Genomic DNA, 16,178 nt, shown 5'->3' with positions numbered 1-16,178 from the left:
AGGATAATCCATGGATTCTGAACGTGCAAGTAAAGTACTTCAAGTATGACCTGGTCAGTTAAGTTGAAAACATTTGACATTTCTAAACTTTGCAAAAAAAGCAACATATCTAAGAGGAGATAATATTGGAGGTTTATTTTATCCCTGATATGTAAATATACTTATCACATTTAACTGTATAAAGAAGACTTCTTCCAAAAATGTTAAGATTGTGTATCTAGCAAAATGAACAAGTAGCATTTAAAAATAACAGTCACCCCAAAAAGGTTAAATCAGGGATATTTTCCTTTTTTCAGATATTATTAGGTCTGCCATTGTCTTTGGAGACAATGATCCCTGGGCTCTGAGAAAATAATTTTGCACATAATAAACCCTAAGGGTGAGGAATCTTGTTTTATTATGAAGATGATGATTATGACAATGATGATGATGGTGACTATGTGGATGAAAGTCTAGTGTTTTGATGATTTTATGCAGTACTACACATTTGGAGATTTAAAAATAACAAATATAAGATTTTTGTTTTGTTTTTGTTATTTGAGTATAACTGACACACAATGTTACATTAGTTTTGGGTATAAAACAGTGATTTGACAAGTTTGTACATAACACTGTGCTCACCACAACTGTGGTTACCATCTGTCCTGTTTCTAAGCCCATTTTTTGTGGTCAGAAAATGTTACATCTATATCAAGGGAAGGCAACCCAAGCTGAATCTCCCTAGGAATACTAAATCCAGGCAACACATACTTTATGGTGAGAATAACCAAAGTAAGAGTTTGGGGTAGATGAATTATTTTCTTAATCATTTTTAGTCTTTTATATTACATAAGTGTTAATTTCAAAATTAAATTATTCTGGATTCAAAATTTGTTTTGTTTTTGTGCCTTCTATGCCTGCCTTCTCCAGGATTATTTGAATATTTTTTAGAATTTCATTCCAATTAATATATTGGCTTCTAGGCTACCTCTGTTTACATCATATTGTGATTGTTCTAAAGATTACAGTACACAGTCTTAACTTTTCATAGTCTTGATAGAGTTAATTTTTTACAACTTAAGAAATTTTGTACAAAATAGGTTTATTGATCACCTCCCCTAGTCATTATGGTGTAGTTATCATATGTATTACAATCTACATACATTGCAAACACTGGAAGACACTGTTGCAAACTCTGCTTTGAGTAGACATGCATACTGCAATGAAATTAACAGAAGATTGTCTTTCATATTTACCCAGATATTTATAGTTGCTCGTGCTCTTCTTACATTCCTAAATGCCCAATTTTCTATCTGATACTATTACTCAGAGCCCTGAAGAATTTCCTTTTTTTTGCACCTCTTGCAATGCAAGTATGTCGGTAATGGATGTTTCCAGTACTGTTTGAAAATGTCTTAATTTATCTTCATTCTGGGGCACTATTAATGATATTGAATTCTGAGTTGGCAGTTTTTTTTTTTTTTTCTTGAGATGACTATTCCATTATTTCTTATTCTCATTACTCATGAGTTTCTGGGTATATAGGTGTTATTCTCTGGTTGCTTTCAAGATCTTTTTTTTTTTTATCTCTTTCAGAAGTTTGAGTTTAATGCATCCACTCATGACTTGGTTTTTATTTATCTTATTTGGGTTTTGCTGGGCTTCCTGACTTTAACTTTGTGTTTTTCAACAAATTTGGAATAGTTTCGGCCATTATTTCTTTAAATATTTTTCTGCCAATTGTTTCCTTCTCCTTGTAAGATCCTAATTACATGTGTCATAATTTTTGATGTTATTACATTGATCTCTTTTAAAAATTAATTTTGCTCTCCTCTGAGATTGCATTACTATTCTTACCCAATCCAGACCATTTGAGGGGGACAAGAGCTAGATATTTACATGTTGCCTTAGGAGGAGCCACAAAGAAACATAGGTTGTAATTAAGGGAAGAGCCTCATAAAATGTAGGGCAGAGTAACACTTTCTAAATACTGAAGTCTTATTTTATCCACAAGTTTATACTCATTAATTACCAGGAAATGAAATTTTTACATTAGTAAATTTAGTGCACGAGATTGGAAAGACACAACTCTGTACTTTTTGCATTCTCTCTGGAATTGAGTGCCTGCAAAAAACACACTTTCTGGTCTGTTCCAATAACAGTAAATTTTAAAAGGGCACCATCTTCCTCTGAATTTAGTACTGAAACGAGTACTATTTAACTCTGGGATCCAGAAAAACAAGTCTGTTCATTATGTTGAACACCTAATGTATATTCTCAGAAAGTTAGACACAGAGAAAACTACCATTTCCCTGACTTCTCCATGACTCTTTCTATTCTGAATTTACTTTTCACTAACATCCTCCTAATATTGTTCCATATTTATATAGCTCCAGTGGTTTTGGTGGATCCCTTAACCAAGCTCACTCTACCAAATATTTCCCATAGCTCCTCATGGGTAGGTATAAGACTTTAGGTACCTTTTTATGAACGTGTTTAGATATGTAGAAAATACTTTGGGAGAAAATTGGGAGGTGTTCCACATCAGAATGTATTAAGCAGCTTCTCTCTTATTTCTCCATTTTCAATAGTAAAAGTACATACTTGTGGTTGGGATTCTCCAACATTAGAAAGAAGAGGGCATTTTGGTGTCTTCTTCCCCTAGGACCCTGTAGGTTCCACAAATCTAGGAATCGAACAGGCTATTTTGTCAAACCTTGACAAGCCCTTTCAAATTTCTTTAATACAAAAAAAGGATAGCCTTTAAATATGTCCAAAACAACACATTGTGGGAGGACACAGGGGTTCTTCATCACTGAGAAAAGGAACAGTAATCATGACTTGATTTTCAAAATAGGAATGCATGTACAGTAGAAATATCACTGTCCATACATGATTTGCTGAATTTCTCAAAAACCTTGTTTAAAATGCAGTACCTTTGATGTATATGATTGAATTGGTTAAATCAGATGATATTTTTGATGCCACATTAAACTAATATATTGAAACAATAGAAATTTGGATAGGTGAAAAGAGAAAGACAAAGTTTTAGACTTCAGGTCTTCTTGAAATCAGAGTTTATTAAATATTAGGGAAGCAAAATATGAAAAGAGGACATATAGCAAGAACTCAATGTGGTTACACTTTATTTTAAGGATCTTTAGGCATGATATTATTTATTCTTCAGATCAGCCCTATTAGGTGGCTACAATTATGGTCCTCATGTCAGATGATGAAACTGAAGCATAAAGTTTTTAAGTAAAAACAACTGAGATTTAGTGAATACTTATGTGCCAAGAGGTGATTTCAAATAATTTTCAGGTAACTCTATGAATCAAACACTATTTCTATCATATTTTCCAGGAGAGGAGCCTGAGTCAGAGCAGTTCTGTAACTAAGTCACAGGGCTAAGAGTGTGCATTCAGAAATTACATAGAAGTGACCTGGTTTCATTGGTGATGTCCTTAAACTTTACCCCATACTGCTTATTCCCCATTTTTACATTGATTAGGGACCCTGGTGAAAGCATCTATATGATGATGTTTACCACTAAACAAAATACCTTCTGAGAATATTTGGCATAGAGGACACAAAAAAACTAGATGGGAAGTTAAAAAAATAACTAAGCTTTTAAACTGTTTTCCAATATTGTTTTTTACAAACACACTTACTTATCTCATAAACTATAATGAAAAAAATATTCCTAAGGCTATTATAGTAGGTTAGGTTAAATTTCAGTGATCTACATTTCTTCCATCTGACCATTTTGAAAAGAGTATACTTTGCTGACAATTAATGGATGTTTGGTCATGTGACTTCTTTTCACAATATAATGTGAGTGAGAAAGTGACATCTTACAAGTTCAGGGACCAGGCATTAAGAAGCACATATCTCCCTTCCCCTATGATCTAACTGAACATAATAAATAAATAAATAAATAATAATAAATTAATCTTAAAAGAATAAAATATTAATTAAAATAGTAACCAAAAAAAAGCACTTATCTACTGGCTCTTCTGAGAGCTATTGATCTCTGTTATATAAGGTCATATACCAGGTATCTCAGTCCTCTAAGAATAAAATACATAAGAAAGATGTAAACTGAATCTGGAATAGTCTGGAGTCAAGTTCTTACACGCCCAACCTACATAAACTGAAACATCCCCAAACTATAAGTGGTTGAATGAGAAATAAATTTAAATTATTTTTAAAGAATTTTTAAAATATTTTATTTATTTATTTTTGAGAGAGAAAGAGAGAATGCATAAGCAGGGGGAGGGGCAGAGAGAGAAGCAGAGTCGAAGGCAGACTCTGAACAAACTGAGCCCCCCAGGCGCCCTTTAAATTATTTTTAAATGTCAATGCAATCTTGGACAGTTTGTAACACAACTTTAGCTATTAGTTACAGCTGATATTTACATATTGTACGAAAATAATCTTGAATATTCATATAATTTCTCTATACGAGTTTAGGGAATAAATATAGAGAATATAAAGAACAAGGCTATATTCAAAGAGATAATGTGTATGAACTACTGAGTTATTTTGCAAGTTATAATCAAATGTAAGCTCTTTACCTCTTGTGAATGAACTAGGGTAGAAATATCTCTGAATAATTATCAAATTACAAAAGGCTCTCCCAAATTCTGTCAATATCCAGCTGCTTGACCCACACAAGTATCATTATACTTTTAATTCTTGTTTTCTTTGTTATTTAACATTTTTTCCCATTAAAGTACTTTTCTAAGCATTGAAGTGAAGAGTGGCAAAAATAGGGACATGGAGAATTTAATAAAACATGCTATCTTCCAAACTATCTGCAGTCCAGGTGAAGAAAAAAAAACAAGAAAATGTATCAAAGAACATTGGTTATTATCCAATGAAAATACCAATCTTTGCCAGAAAATGAATCTAATCATTAATAATGCTGCACTAAAACAGATTCAGAAGATAGATGTCGATTCCATACTCTGGGGACGTGGGACAGATGTGAATGGCTCTTTTATAGCAACCCTGTGGTTGTTGCATGATAACCCCAAGTGTCTGTTTTTTCTGTTTTTTGTTGTTGTTGTTTATAAAAATTTATTGAAATTGAAAATTTGATCTTCTATCCCATGAACATCCATTTAGGTGCCTTTCAACTGGTAATCTGCTCTCATAACTGGATTGCTGCTCTCATAAATGCCCTCTAAATCTTCAGGTTGACAGGTCTGCCTTGGCTTAAAACTTGTTCCAGGCCTTGTAAGCTGTCCCAACTCTTCACACCTTTACATGAAAAGGTCTTCAAACTCAGCACCCAAGCAAGCCGTCCAAGATAGTGGCCTGTAAACCCAAAGATAGTTGGTCCAGACATGTCAACGACTCAAGTCCACCCCTTCAACTTCCAGCTAATTATGTTTAGTGCATGTTTGCTCATGGCTAAGGTGTGAAACTTGAGCTTTAGGATCTTGGCAGCCACTTCCACACCTTTGGCACAGAACTGTCCATCAGAAGCCATTAAAAGCCACATTGCATTCACACCCAACACCATTCCTAGGGAAAACATTAGGATTTTTAAGATAGCATTTTGTTCTAAAGTCTGTCTAAGCATGTCGTTTTTCTATCATCTATATTGGATCATTTACACCACCCATAATTTCCTGACTATAAAGGGCGCAGTTCATGCAGTTCATAAGTTAGAAAAAGCATATTGCACAAAGGTTGGGAACCACTGACATAAATAATGGTGCACTACCTGAATGCAGCCATTGAGAGAACCACGTGGACTACCCCAACCACCAGCCTTCCTGAGCAAGGGGCCAAAGGAGGCCCTGGCTGAGGTCATTAACAAAGGCCCACTCAGGTGACTCAGCATGGGCAGACCCTGAGTGCCTATTAACCATTTAGTACTCTCGGCTCCAAATGGATCTCTCAGTGCCCTGTTTTCGGGTAATGGAGCTAGGTGCTATAAACTTCTCTTCTTTGTCAGCTCACATGAGGTTGAATTGTGTTGGTAGAAGGCAATGGAGAGACATTGCTGCAGAAAGGGCTTTTCTTCCTGGTTTCATGGTGTTTTCAGGGTGTTTGGCTGCTATGGCTTGGTTGCCTGCTGTATGCATCCAGGAAGTCCTGTCCCAGTCAAAGCTTCCAGCCCTTTGTTCTGTGCCTCCTAACAGTCTGGCAGAGAATTCTTCCTGCCTGCCAGTGACAGCCTGAGATCCATCCTCACCAAGTTCAGCCTGTGGACTATGCAGCTGCTCTGTCTCAGGCTAATCCCCTGAGCATGTCTGCCATGAATCGTGTGTATCCACCGTCTTCAATGACATCTAAATCCCATCTTCAGAGAGTAGACCTGTCTTTCTCAGTGATTACTACTTTGGGTACTCTCCTTTCACTCTAAGGTATTCTTATAACTTTCCTTATCTTAGCAGCCTTTCCTCTTAGTAGGCTTTCCCTTACAAATAGATAATAATTGTTTACATCAAACTTCTCCTGGATTTTGTCCCCTGACTCAATTCTCACTGATAACCTTGCCACCCTGGTTTGTCATTTGTAGTCCCTTTAAGGGCTATGAGAAACCAACTCATTTGGAAATATGAGTGGAATTATTCACCTTAGTGAGAACTTTATAGTAACAGTGCTTGATATTATAATTTGTAATTTATGATTTAACAAATAACAAAAGCCTAAGAAATGTATAATATGTTCCTTAGTATATATTTTTTACATTAATAAAATTGAGATTGAAAAACAGTTCTATAACACCAAGGGTGAAACCTCAGGTACACTTTGGACTTTGTGTGATTATGATGCATCACTGAAGGTTCATCCTTGGTAACAAATGAACCATTCTACTGAATGATGCTGATAATGGGAGAGGCCATGCACGTGTGCATAGAGGGATAATACAGGTTAGTTCTGTATTTTCTTCTTAATTTTGTTGTTAATCTAAAATTGCTCTAAAAAATAATATCTGAAAAATATTCTGAGAAAATAATTGGCTTTTAAAGAAATGAGAGATATGTTTTTTTAAGATGGTGAGATAGCATTATACCAAAATTAAGTAGCTAATATGCCTGGTGCTTACAAACATATGTTTTCGTTTCTAAACAGGATGCAAAAGAACATTTGCTTGACTCAAAATCAAAAAATGGGCAATTCTTGTCACTCTCTGAAGATACTGACAACCTGAAATACAGAGAATTATATCTCATTAATCTTAGCAATAAATAATATAATATTCTAATGAATAAACAATTTATTTTGACTAAGAGTTATATATCTAAATCTGAATATTCCCCATATAATTTTTCTATAGAAACACTTCAACAATTGTATTTATATAGTTGTTCATATATGGCTGTTTTTCTTTGTAAGATTAATTATTTTAAGTCATGAAATATAAATGTTCTTAAGAAACTTACTCTTTGGAAAAGAAAGGTGAGCATTTTGACCACATTGATGAATTATAATGGCTTCTCTGGGAGACTGTTATCCATGAAGAATGAATGAAGACATCCAACAAACACTATGAGAAAGCAAATTTAATTAGAAGTCAAATAAAAGCTCATACTCACCTGAATTTTGTAGTAACAAATAAACTCTTTCTTACTTTATAGAATCTTTTAAATTATCATATAATGTTACACACTGGACACATTATAAAAGTATCATAGTAGGAGTAAGTGAAGAGGACAAACTGACAAAGATAACAATTTCAGGGTTCTAAAAATTGACCAAAGGTTAATAATAATTTGTGAAATATCTATTATTAAAAAACTCTTAGAGATTCAAGTAAGAAGAAAGCACATCTGTAGTTTTCTTGCTCAGCACTGTTCCCATGCCTTCCTGCCTGCCCACCGTAGCTTAGTGATCCAGCACTTATAGTTCTACAATTTGGAGAAGCTGCAAATGGTGCTAGTGCCACAGGGAGACTCTATTAGCAGTGGAGAAGGGAGTGAAATAGCCCATTGACTTTTCAGCTCAGAGTGATGATTTTGCTTGTTAATGAATGAGGAAATCCCATATATTTACTAGTCAGAGGCTGTGTATCAAGCCTTGTATCAAGCACTGTGATCTTCATAAATACAAGCGGAAGATACTGTAAGGGAAAGTATGACCAAAGAGTTGACATGAGTTCTCTAAACACTCTTGGCTGATGGAAAAAATATATATATATGTGCAGAGGGAGAGGAGACCAAGATGAACCCAGTAGAAAGTAAAAGCAGAAGGAGGCTTGAGAACTGCTAGAGAAGTTATGAGCACTCCACTCCCCCCCACACACACACATGCACACACATCACATGGCAGAGGGTGGAAGCCCTACTGACTTGTGGTATTTGAATATAGTCTTTTGAAAAAATTAGTGTTTGACATCTAAACTACAAAGTCACCAGGGCAATCCCTAGGAATGTTGGCTGAAAAATAAAAATAAGCAATTAGAATTTGGAAAAACTGGGCAGACATATCAGCAGGCAGACTTAGAAGATCCTGTAGTAAAGTTTATGCAAGTTTCAAAAATAATAAATCAAAGAAAAATGAAATAGAATGCATGGTTACTAATCTATATTATCAAAAATTCTACCTAAAAATTAAAAAAAAAAAACATGAAAAGGAACTGGAAGGGGTGCCTGGGTGGCTCAGTCAGTTAAGTGTCTGACTCCTGGTTTTGGCTAGAGTCATGATCTCGTGGTTGTGGGATTGAGCCCCTGTCCGGCCCATAGTCAGTGAAATCTGCTTCAGATTCTTTTTCCCTCCCCGTCTGCCGCTCCCTGCTTGCATGTGTTCACTCTCTCTCTCTCTAAAATAGGTAAATAAAATCTTTAAAAAAAAGGAATGAAAAGGAACTGGAAAATGTCTTCCATACTAAGGGAAAATAAGGTCTATAGAAACTTTTATGGGGATAAGATGTTAAGTTTATTTGAAAAATATATTTTAAAGGAATATTTAAAAATCTATGTAAATTATAAAGAAAACTATGTTCAAATAATTAAACGAAAATATTATGGCAGTAGTAGATCAAGTAGGAATTATGAACAGAGAAATAAAACTATGCAAATAGACCATAGAAATTCTGAGTTTATAAATAATAGGTATCCAATTTTGGTGAGCATGTGAAGAAAAGGAAACCCTTTGAATGAAATGTAAATTGGTATTGCCAAATGGAAAATAGTATGGTGGTTTTTAAGAAATTAAAAATAAAACTACCATATGAATTAGTAATGCCACTTCTATGTATATATTTAAAAGAACTGAAATCATTATCTCAAAGTTATACCTGCATGTCAATTCTCATTGCAACATTATTCACAATAGCCAATATATGGAAGTATCAGCAACAGATAAATAGTTAAAGAATGTATGATACACACACACATACACATATTTATACATATTGAAATATTATTCAGCCATGAGAAAGAAGAAAATCTTGCCATTTGTGACAAATGGATGGACCTTGAAGACATTATGTTAAGTGACAAAAGTCAGACAGAGATAGACAAATACTGTGTGGTCTCACTTACATGTAGAATCTAAAAAATTGAACTTGTAAAAGCAAAGAGTAGAATGTTGTTTACCAGAGGCTGAGAGGTGGGGGAATTGGAGAGGTTTAAGAATACAAAGTAACAACTAGTAGATAATAAGTTCTGGAACTCTAATGTACAACATAGTGATTATAGTCAGCATTACTGTATTAGAAACTTCAAAATTGCTAAGACTAAATCTTAGCTGACACCCACAAAAATGATAAATATATAACATGAAAAAAGTGTTACTTAACATTATCTTAGTAATCATACTCTAATACATAAGTGTATCAAATGAACACATTGTATGCCTTAAATTTATACAATGTTATATGTCAATTATATCTCAATAAAAACAAAAAAAAAGATATATTTGTAATACCTACAGCTCCTACTAAGGAAATAAGAATATAGCTAAGACAATTTTTGTCTTAGGAATTAAAATGGAACACTAAAATAACACATGTTTAATATAAAAGTTGTCAGGTAACATAGAAGAAGAAATCAAGACACAGACATAGAATAAATAGCAAAATGGCAGACCCAAACCCAACTATCCTATTAATGATATTCGTGTGAATTAAATAAATATTTCAATCAAAAGATAGAAATTGCCACCCCGAATGAAAAAGTAAGATCCATCTATATGCTTTCTGTAACAGACACACATTAGACTCAAAGGCACAAGTAGGTGTAAGTAAAAGGGTAACAAAAGATCTACCCTACAGAGTCACCCCATGAGTGAGCAGAAGTGGCTATTCTAATATCAAAGTAGCTGTTAAGACAAGAAATATTATTAGAAATTAAAAGAAACATTTCAGCATGTTAAGGCTGTCGATATAAGAGGAAAATAAAACAATTACAACCATATAATATTCATTTTACAACAGAACCCGCAAACACATGCAATAGAAACTGACAGATTTGAAAGGATAAATAAACAATTCAATGAGCACAGCTGGAGATTTACAGTTCTTCCATCAGTAGTGAGAGAACAGCTAGTCACAGAATCAGAGGCCTATGGAAGACCATCAAAACAGTAGGAACCAGCTTGACATAACTGACATATACAGAAAGAGGTTTAGGTCATAGATAGGGATCAAATATTTGAAGGATGGAGATATTCAAAGTATATTCTCTGAAGACATAGGAACAAATTAGAAGCAGCAATGGAAAGAAATGTGGGAAATGTCAAAACATGTGGAAAAGTGATACACTTCTGAAAAATGTATAGTTCAAAGATGAAATCTGTCAAAATACCTTGTACTGAATGATACTAAACTGAGAATATGTGAAAACTTTTAGGGTGGAACTCAAGTAGTGTTTAGAGACAATTTGCACCTTTGTCACTTCTACTCAAAAGGAAGAATGTTATAAAATGCATGATCTGAAAAAAACAAAACAAAAAATCAAAAAATAAATAAAATGCATGATCTGAGTAGCTTCCTTCTCAAGAAGCTATACAGAGAAGAGCCAATTAAAGTTAGAGAGGAAAGAAATGGTAAACATATATTTAGCAGAAAGCTGATTCTGAAGTATGTATAGTAGAATAACTAAGAGTAGCCCTAAATGGATCAATACCCAAATATCCAAGAGCATCAGCAGTAGTATGGATGAATACATTATAGTAGAATCAGACAATGGAACGGAAATGAGTTTGGACAATTGAAAACTTCATGCAACTACATAGATGAATTGCACAAGTTTAGCTTCCCCTGAAAGAGCCAAGAAAGAAAGAATACATACTGTATGATTCCATTTACGTAAAGTATTTTTTAAATGCAGGTAAAAATATGAAAGGGGCATTTTGTAGTCCTGGTAAAATTCATTTTCTCATTCTGTGAGATGATGACACTTGAAAATTCAGCCATCTGTCGGCATGTATAGCATTCCACCCATCTGTATGTATATTATACCACAATAAAATTAGCATAAGAGAATATTTTGAAAATATGCAAACATTTTTAAAACTAGACATAAAATTGAAAAAAATCCTACCAAACACAACTTGTGAAAACCAAAGCAAAAAGAAATAAAAATATCAGAAGTGTGTTACAACTTCTAATACAATTTTATCTGTCATTCAGAAAGCTTTTCACACTCAGTTACAGAATATTTAGATGTTTATGAGTAAGGACAAATGTGATGCCATTTGAACACCAAAATGAAACCCTTGAGCGTGGAAAAAAGGGGCTAATAAAATCTGTGTTATGTGCATTTTGATAGGAATACTAAAAAAAAGGAAATTACATGTCAGTGGCAATCATAAGTAGATTCTGACAATATGTAAAAATAAAGGACTATGACCTAAGTAGATTTATTGAAGCAATACCATGTTGGATTTACATCTGAAATCCCATAGTCATAATCCATCACATTAGCAGAGTAAAGAAGATCAAATGATGTGATTTCTCTGATGCAGAAGGCAACTGATAAAATTAATATTTATTCTTATTTTAAAAAATATCTTTAGAAAGATAGAAATAAGTAGGAAACATCAATGCAAAGATCTAGAATAGATATAAGTCTGGAAAGAATTATATAAACTTAATGTTTAAAAAAAGACCATTTTTAAAGTATGAGTTGACATAAAAGTACATAAGGAGATTAATGAGACAGAAGTGCAAAATTTATATTCACACATATATGGAATGTAGATTTCAACAAAGATCAAAAATCATTCAGTGGAGAAAGCATAGTCTTTTCAACAAATACTGTGGGAAAAAATAGAGTATCAAATATTATTAATAAATATATATTTTATACTATGTAAGAAATGCTAAAAATTGATCATACATAAGTGTAAATGATAAGATTTCAAGATGATTATTAGAAAAAATGCATGACCTAAAGTTGGGCAGACATTTCTTAGGTAGAACACCAAAAACATGATCCATGAAAGAACAAATTGACGAAGTGTATTTCATCAGGATAATTTCTACTCTTTGAAGGGAAAAGAAAGATAAATCATAGACTTCAGAGAAAATATTTACAAACCATGCATCTCATAAAAGACTTGCTGCCAGGATACATAAAGAATTATCAAAGTACAGTAACAAAAATTAAAAATATAACCAAAATATTTCAATAGTTAACTTCATCAAAAAACATATATGGATGGCAAATGAGCTTAGGAAAAAATGTTCAACACTATTAGTCTTAGGAACACTCAAATTAAAACCACTACAAATCAGACTTCCTGTTGTCTATAGTTTGTGAATGTTCACTGCTTCTGTCTTATATGAATATGACATTTTAAACTCAATTCTCAGAAATTTTCCAATATGGGAGTAAAAATCCAAGTCACAGTGTCAAAATGTATTTGCATCCTATAAACTCAGAAAAGAGCACATATCTAAAATATGACAAGGACTTTTAAGAAGGGAAAAGAAGACACCATCTAGGAGAAATGGGCAAAAGACACACTTGAGCACTTCTCATTCTCACAAAAGAGAATATCCTAATGATTCACAGCCCATAAAAATGGAGCTGTTATATAACCACCAGAACTTACTCTATTAATTTTTCTGAGACTACTGAACTTTGGATCAAGGTACTCTTTGGTAAAATGTGTATTTATACAATACATTAGAAAAACATTGGAATAATTTAATAAATTGAAAGCACACATAATTATGACCATGTAATTTCATTCTAATCCTTAGAGAAAAATGTATTATAATTAAACATAAATACAATTATAATGTTATATTTTGCATTTGTATTTTATGATGATAAATGTAATATTTATATGCTTAAATGTATTATATACTATATAGTTATGCATCATTTATAAATTATTTTACATACAATATGTAAAAAGACAGGGAAAGGCTTTTCATAAAATAATTGTTCATAATACCCACATACTAAAAGGAACAAAATTTCTGAGAATAGATTTTAAAATGTCATATTCATATAAGACAGAAGCAGTGAACATTCACAAATTATAGACAAATGGATAATATAGATGGTTTACAAATATGTGAGAGTGAAAGGAGACACATATCAAAACGCATACTGCATGATTCCATTGATATAAAGTCTAAAAATAAGCAAAGGTATTTCATAATATGAAAATTAGCAGGGGTAATAAAGGCTCTAAACTTCTATTTCAGGATCTGATTTGTAATTATGTGGTTCTAACTACTTTGTGATCAATTTCAAAATTATATACTTAGTTTTTTGATGTGTGGTAAAATTAAATAGTAAAGTTTATTTCAGGCAAAAGAGCATATATAGAAGCACTGCTTTCTATGAAAAGCTAGACTGGAAATTATCAAATGTACACTGACAGTATAAAATATAAATAAAATATTTAGAGTCAAACTATGGAACATTAGCAGACTTAAATAAACTACAAATACAAATACAAACACAAATACAAAACTATGGGTGAACTCTACAAATTTGATATTATAATATTAACTGATAAACTCTTAATAAAATGGAAACATCTGAAATCTTACCAATTCCTCTTTATCATCTATGGAGAGCAAGTTAGAGTTCTTAGAAGCACAGGACACTGAACTCTCATTCCATGATTTTCTTTCAGTGCTAATGTAATAGCAATTATGAAAATATGTAAACCACTCTTTTGGACAACAGTGACAAGCTGGAGAAAGATTATGAGATATCATGCAAAAAAACTTTGAATATTAACAAATTCAAATTAATTTACAGACTCACATATGTATACACATATCCATATACACTCATAGGATGGTATAAATAGAACAAAATATGCTTACATACACTTACCAAAGAATGGTCAGACTATCATTCCTTAATTTGTGTGTTCATATAAAGCAAACACACAAGAATGTCCATCTCTACATGTCCTGAGAGTCACTAAACGAAACCACTATTTTAGAATAGTAAAATGATTTATCTCTTATCATGTTATAGCAGGAGGAAATTTGAGGCAATGGCTAACAATGGATATAGGGATTTGAATGACTATTTCTTCAGATTGTTACATTCAAAGTAATACTCTCCTATAATCATTATTTTTGAAAGTTTATTACATTATTTTCTACTTTATTTTCCCCAAAACAATCTATTATCATCGTTTCCTAGCCTAAGATAGAGATAAAATAGAAACTATACTAATATCAGAATTTTGAAAATGATGTTGTACCTTTTGGGATCCTTGTTTCCAGGGACGTTTGGTTCTGCTCTGGTCCTTCAGTAACTAGAAAAATTAAAACAATCTTCATACAAACTTAATATTAAACTGAATAAATCATAATGATTTGAGTTTCTGAGTTTGAAGTTTGGCGCATTGTTTAGAATGAGAAAATTCTGTAATAAAATTGATTTTACCAGTAAGTAATTAATGAAGTAATGAATATGTGGGGGAAAATGTTTCAAAAGCCTAAAGAACCAAACCTCACCACTTCATATAGTATTTGGTTTATGCAATCTCAAGAATTAATTTGTGTATTTCTCAATAAGGTCTCTGCTGTAACTTCTCTTTGAGTCATGAAATCTGAACATATTTGTGATACTCTCTACATTATTGTTATTTCTACTGTGACAAATTTAAAATAACCATTCCAAACTTAAAGCATATACGTATTAAAATGAGATAAGACAATTCCATAACATAGTGCAATATTTCAAGGCACTAATGATCATTAAAGTGAAAAATTCCCTTGTAGTCATTCAAACACTTACTTACAGGGAATAACAGCTATTGTGACCACAGTGGACATCAAGACAAGGCAGATAATTCCCAGGATCCCAGCAATGAGCTTTCCTGGACATGAAGGTAAACAGTAGGAAGAGAAATGAAAACAATGAGAAAGGACGGGCAGAAATTATCCTTTAGGAAATTTAACGTACCAGAGAACAAATGATGTCCAGAGGGTCACAGATAAAAACTTGGACTCCAAACCCATATCTACCGTTGTAATTCTCTCAGAATATACCATTGTATTTGCAGTAAATTTATTACCCCATGAGACATTGGTAAAGACTACAAATAGTCTGGAACAAAGTCAACTACATTATATTATGCAATTATATCAATTATATCATGTAATTATATCAATTGCAATACTATAGTTGCAACTTCAAGCTCTGATCCTAAGAAATGAAAAATATGGAAGATCTTTCCCTACTCACTTTCTGCACCCCTGCATGCCAACTGCACATCATATTACAGTTACACTGTGTGTATATTAAATGTTTTACCTTTGTAGTGGGAATTCTTGTCATTCCTTTGAAGAGCCTGAGAAGCATTTTGAAGATTTAATTCTGCATATGTTATTTCCTGCTCAGTTACTGAAATGGAACTTTTAGTGCCCTTAGCTTTCATTTGCTGTCTTTTTGAGCCCTTAATCTGATTGAGTTCTGCATAGGTAACTCCTTGGTTACTCATCTCTGCAGCTGAGTAGTGTCAGGCACGGTGCTGAATGGAACTGTACTGAAGGACTTGAATAGAATATGCAATAACAAGATTGCTAGGACAGTCACACGGGGTGGAGTGTGTGGTAAGTGATGGTATTCATTTGCTGCTGAACAATGTAAAATCTGGTACTAATTTACTCATAGATTTAAAGAAGCATTTCATGATGAAATAAGTGGTTTAACAATGATATTCTATGTTTGACACAATAATACTGGTTGGAGAAATGTAAAGCAATAAATTAGTGAAGAAGAAAGGAATTCATGAATAATATTATCCTT

At 32.9% G+C, this 16,178-nt stretch overlaps 1 protein-coding gene across 1 annotated transcript; it reads right to left on the bottom strand.

Annotated features, from left to right (window-relative positions):
• Positions 1 to 7,025: 7,025 nt before the first annotated feature.
• Positions 7,026 to 15,870, bottom strand: LOC113922586 (NKG2-A/NKG2-B type II integral membrane protein-like). Its single transcript, XM_027594635.1, has 6 exons — positions 15,684 to 15,870; positions 15,169 to 15,246; positions 14,626 to 14,679; positions 13,955 to 14,100; positions 7,383 to 7,486; positions 7,026 to 7,146 (listed from the first exon to the last, which is right to left on the bottom strand). The coding sequence occupies exons 1-6, from the start codon at positions 15,868 to 15,870 to the stop codon at positions 7,026 to 7,028; spliced, it is 690 nt and encodes a 229-aa protein (XP_027450436.1).
• Positions 15,871 to 16,178: the final 308 nt, after the last annotated feature.

Source organism: Zalophus californianus, chromosome 9, assembly GCF_009762305.2.
Source record: "Zalophus californianus isolate mZalCal1 chromosome 9, mZalCal1.pri.v2, whole genome shotgun sequence".
Lineage (NCBI taxonomy): Eukaryota > Metazoa > Chordata > Mammalia > Carnivora > Otariidae > Zalophus > Zalophus californianus.
The sequence above is the reverse complement of the archived record's forward strand: the minus strand, read 5'-3'. Positions and strand labels throughout refer to the sequence as shown.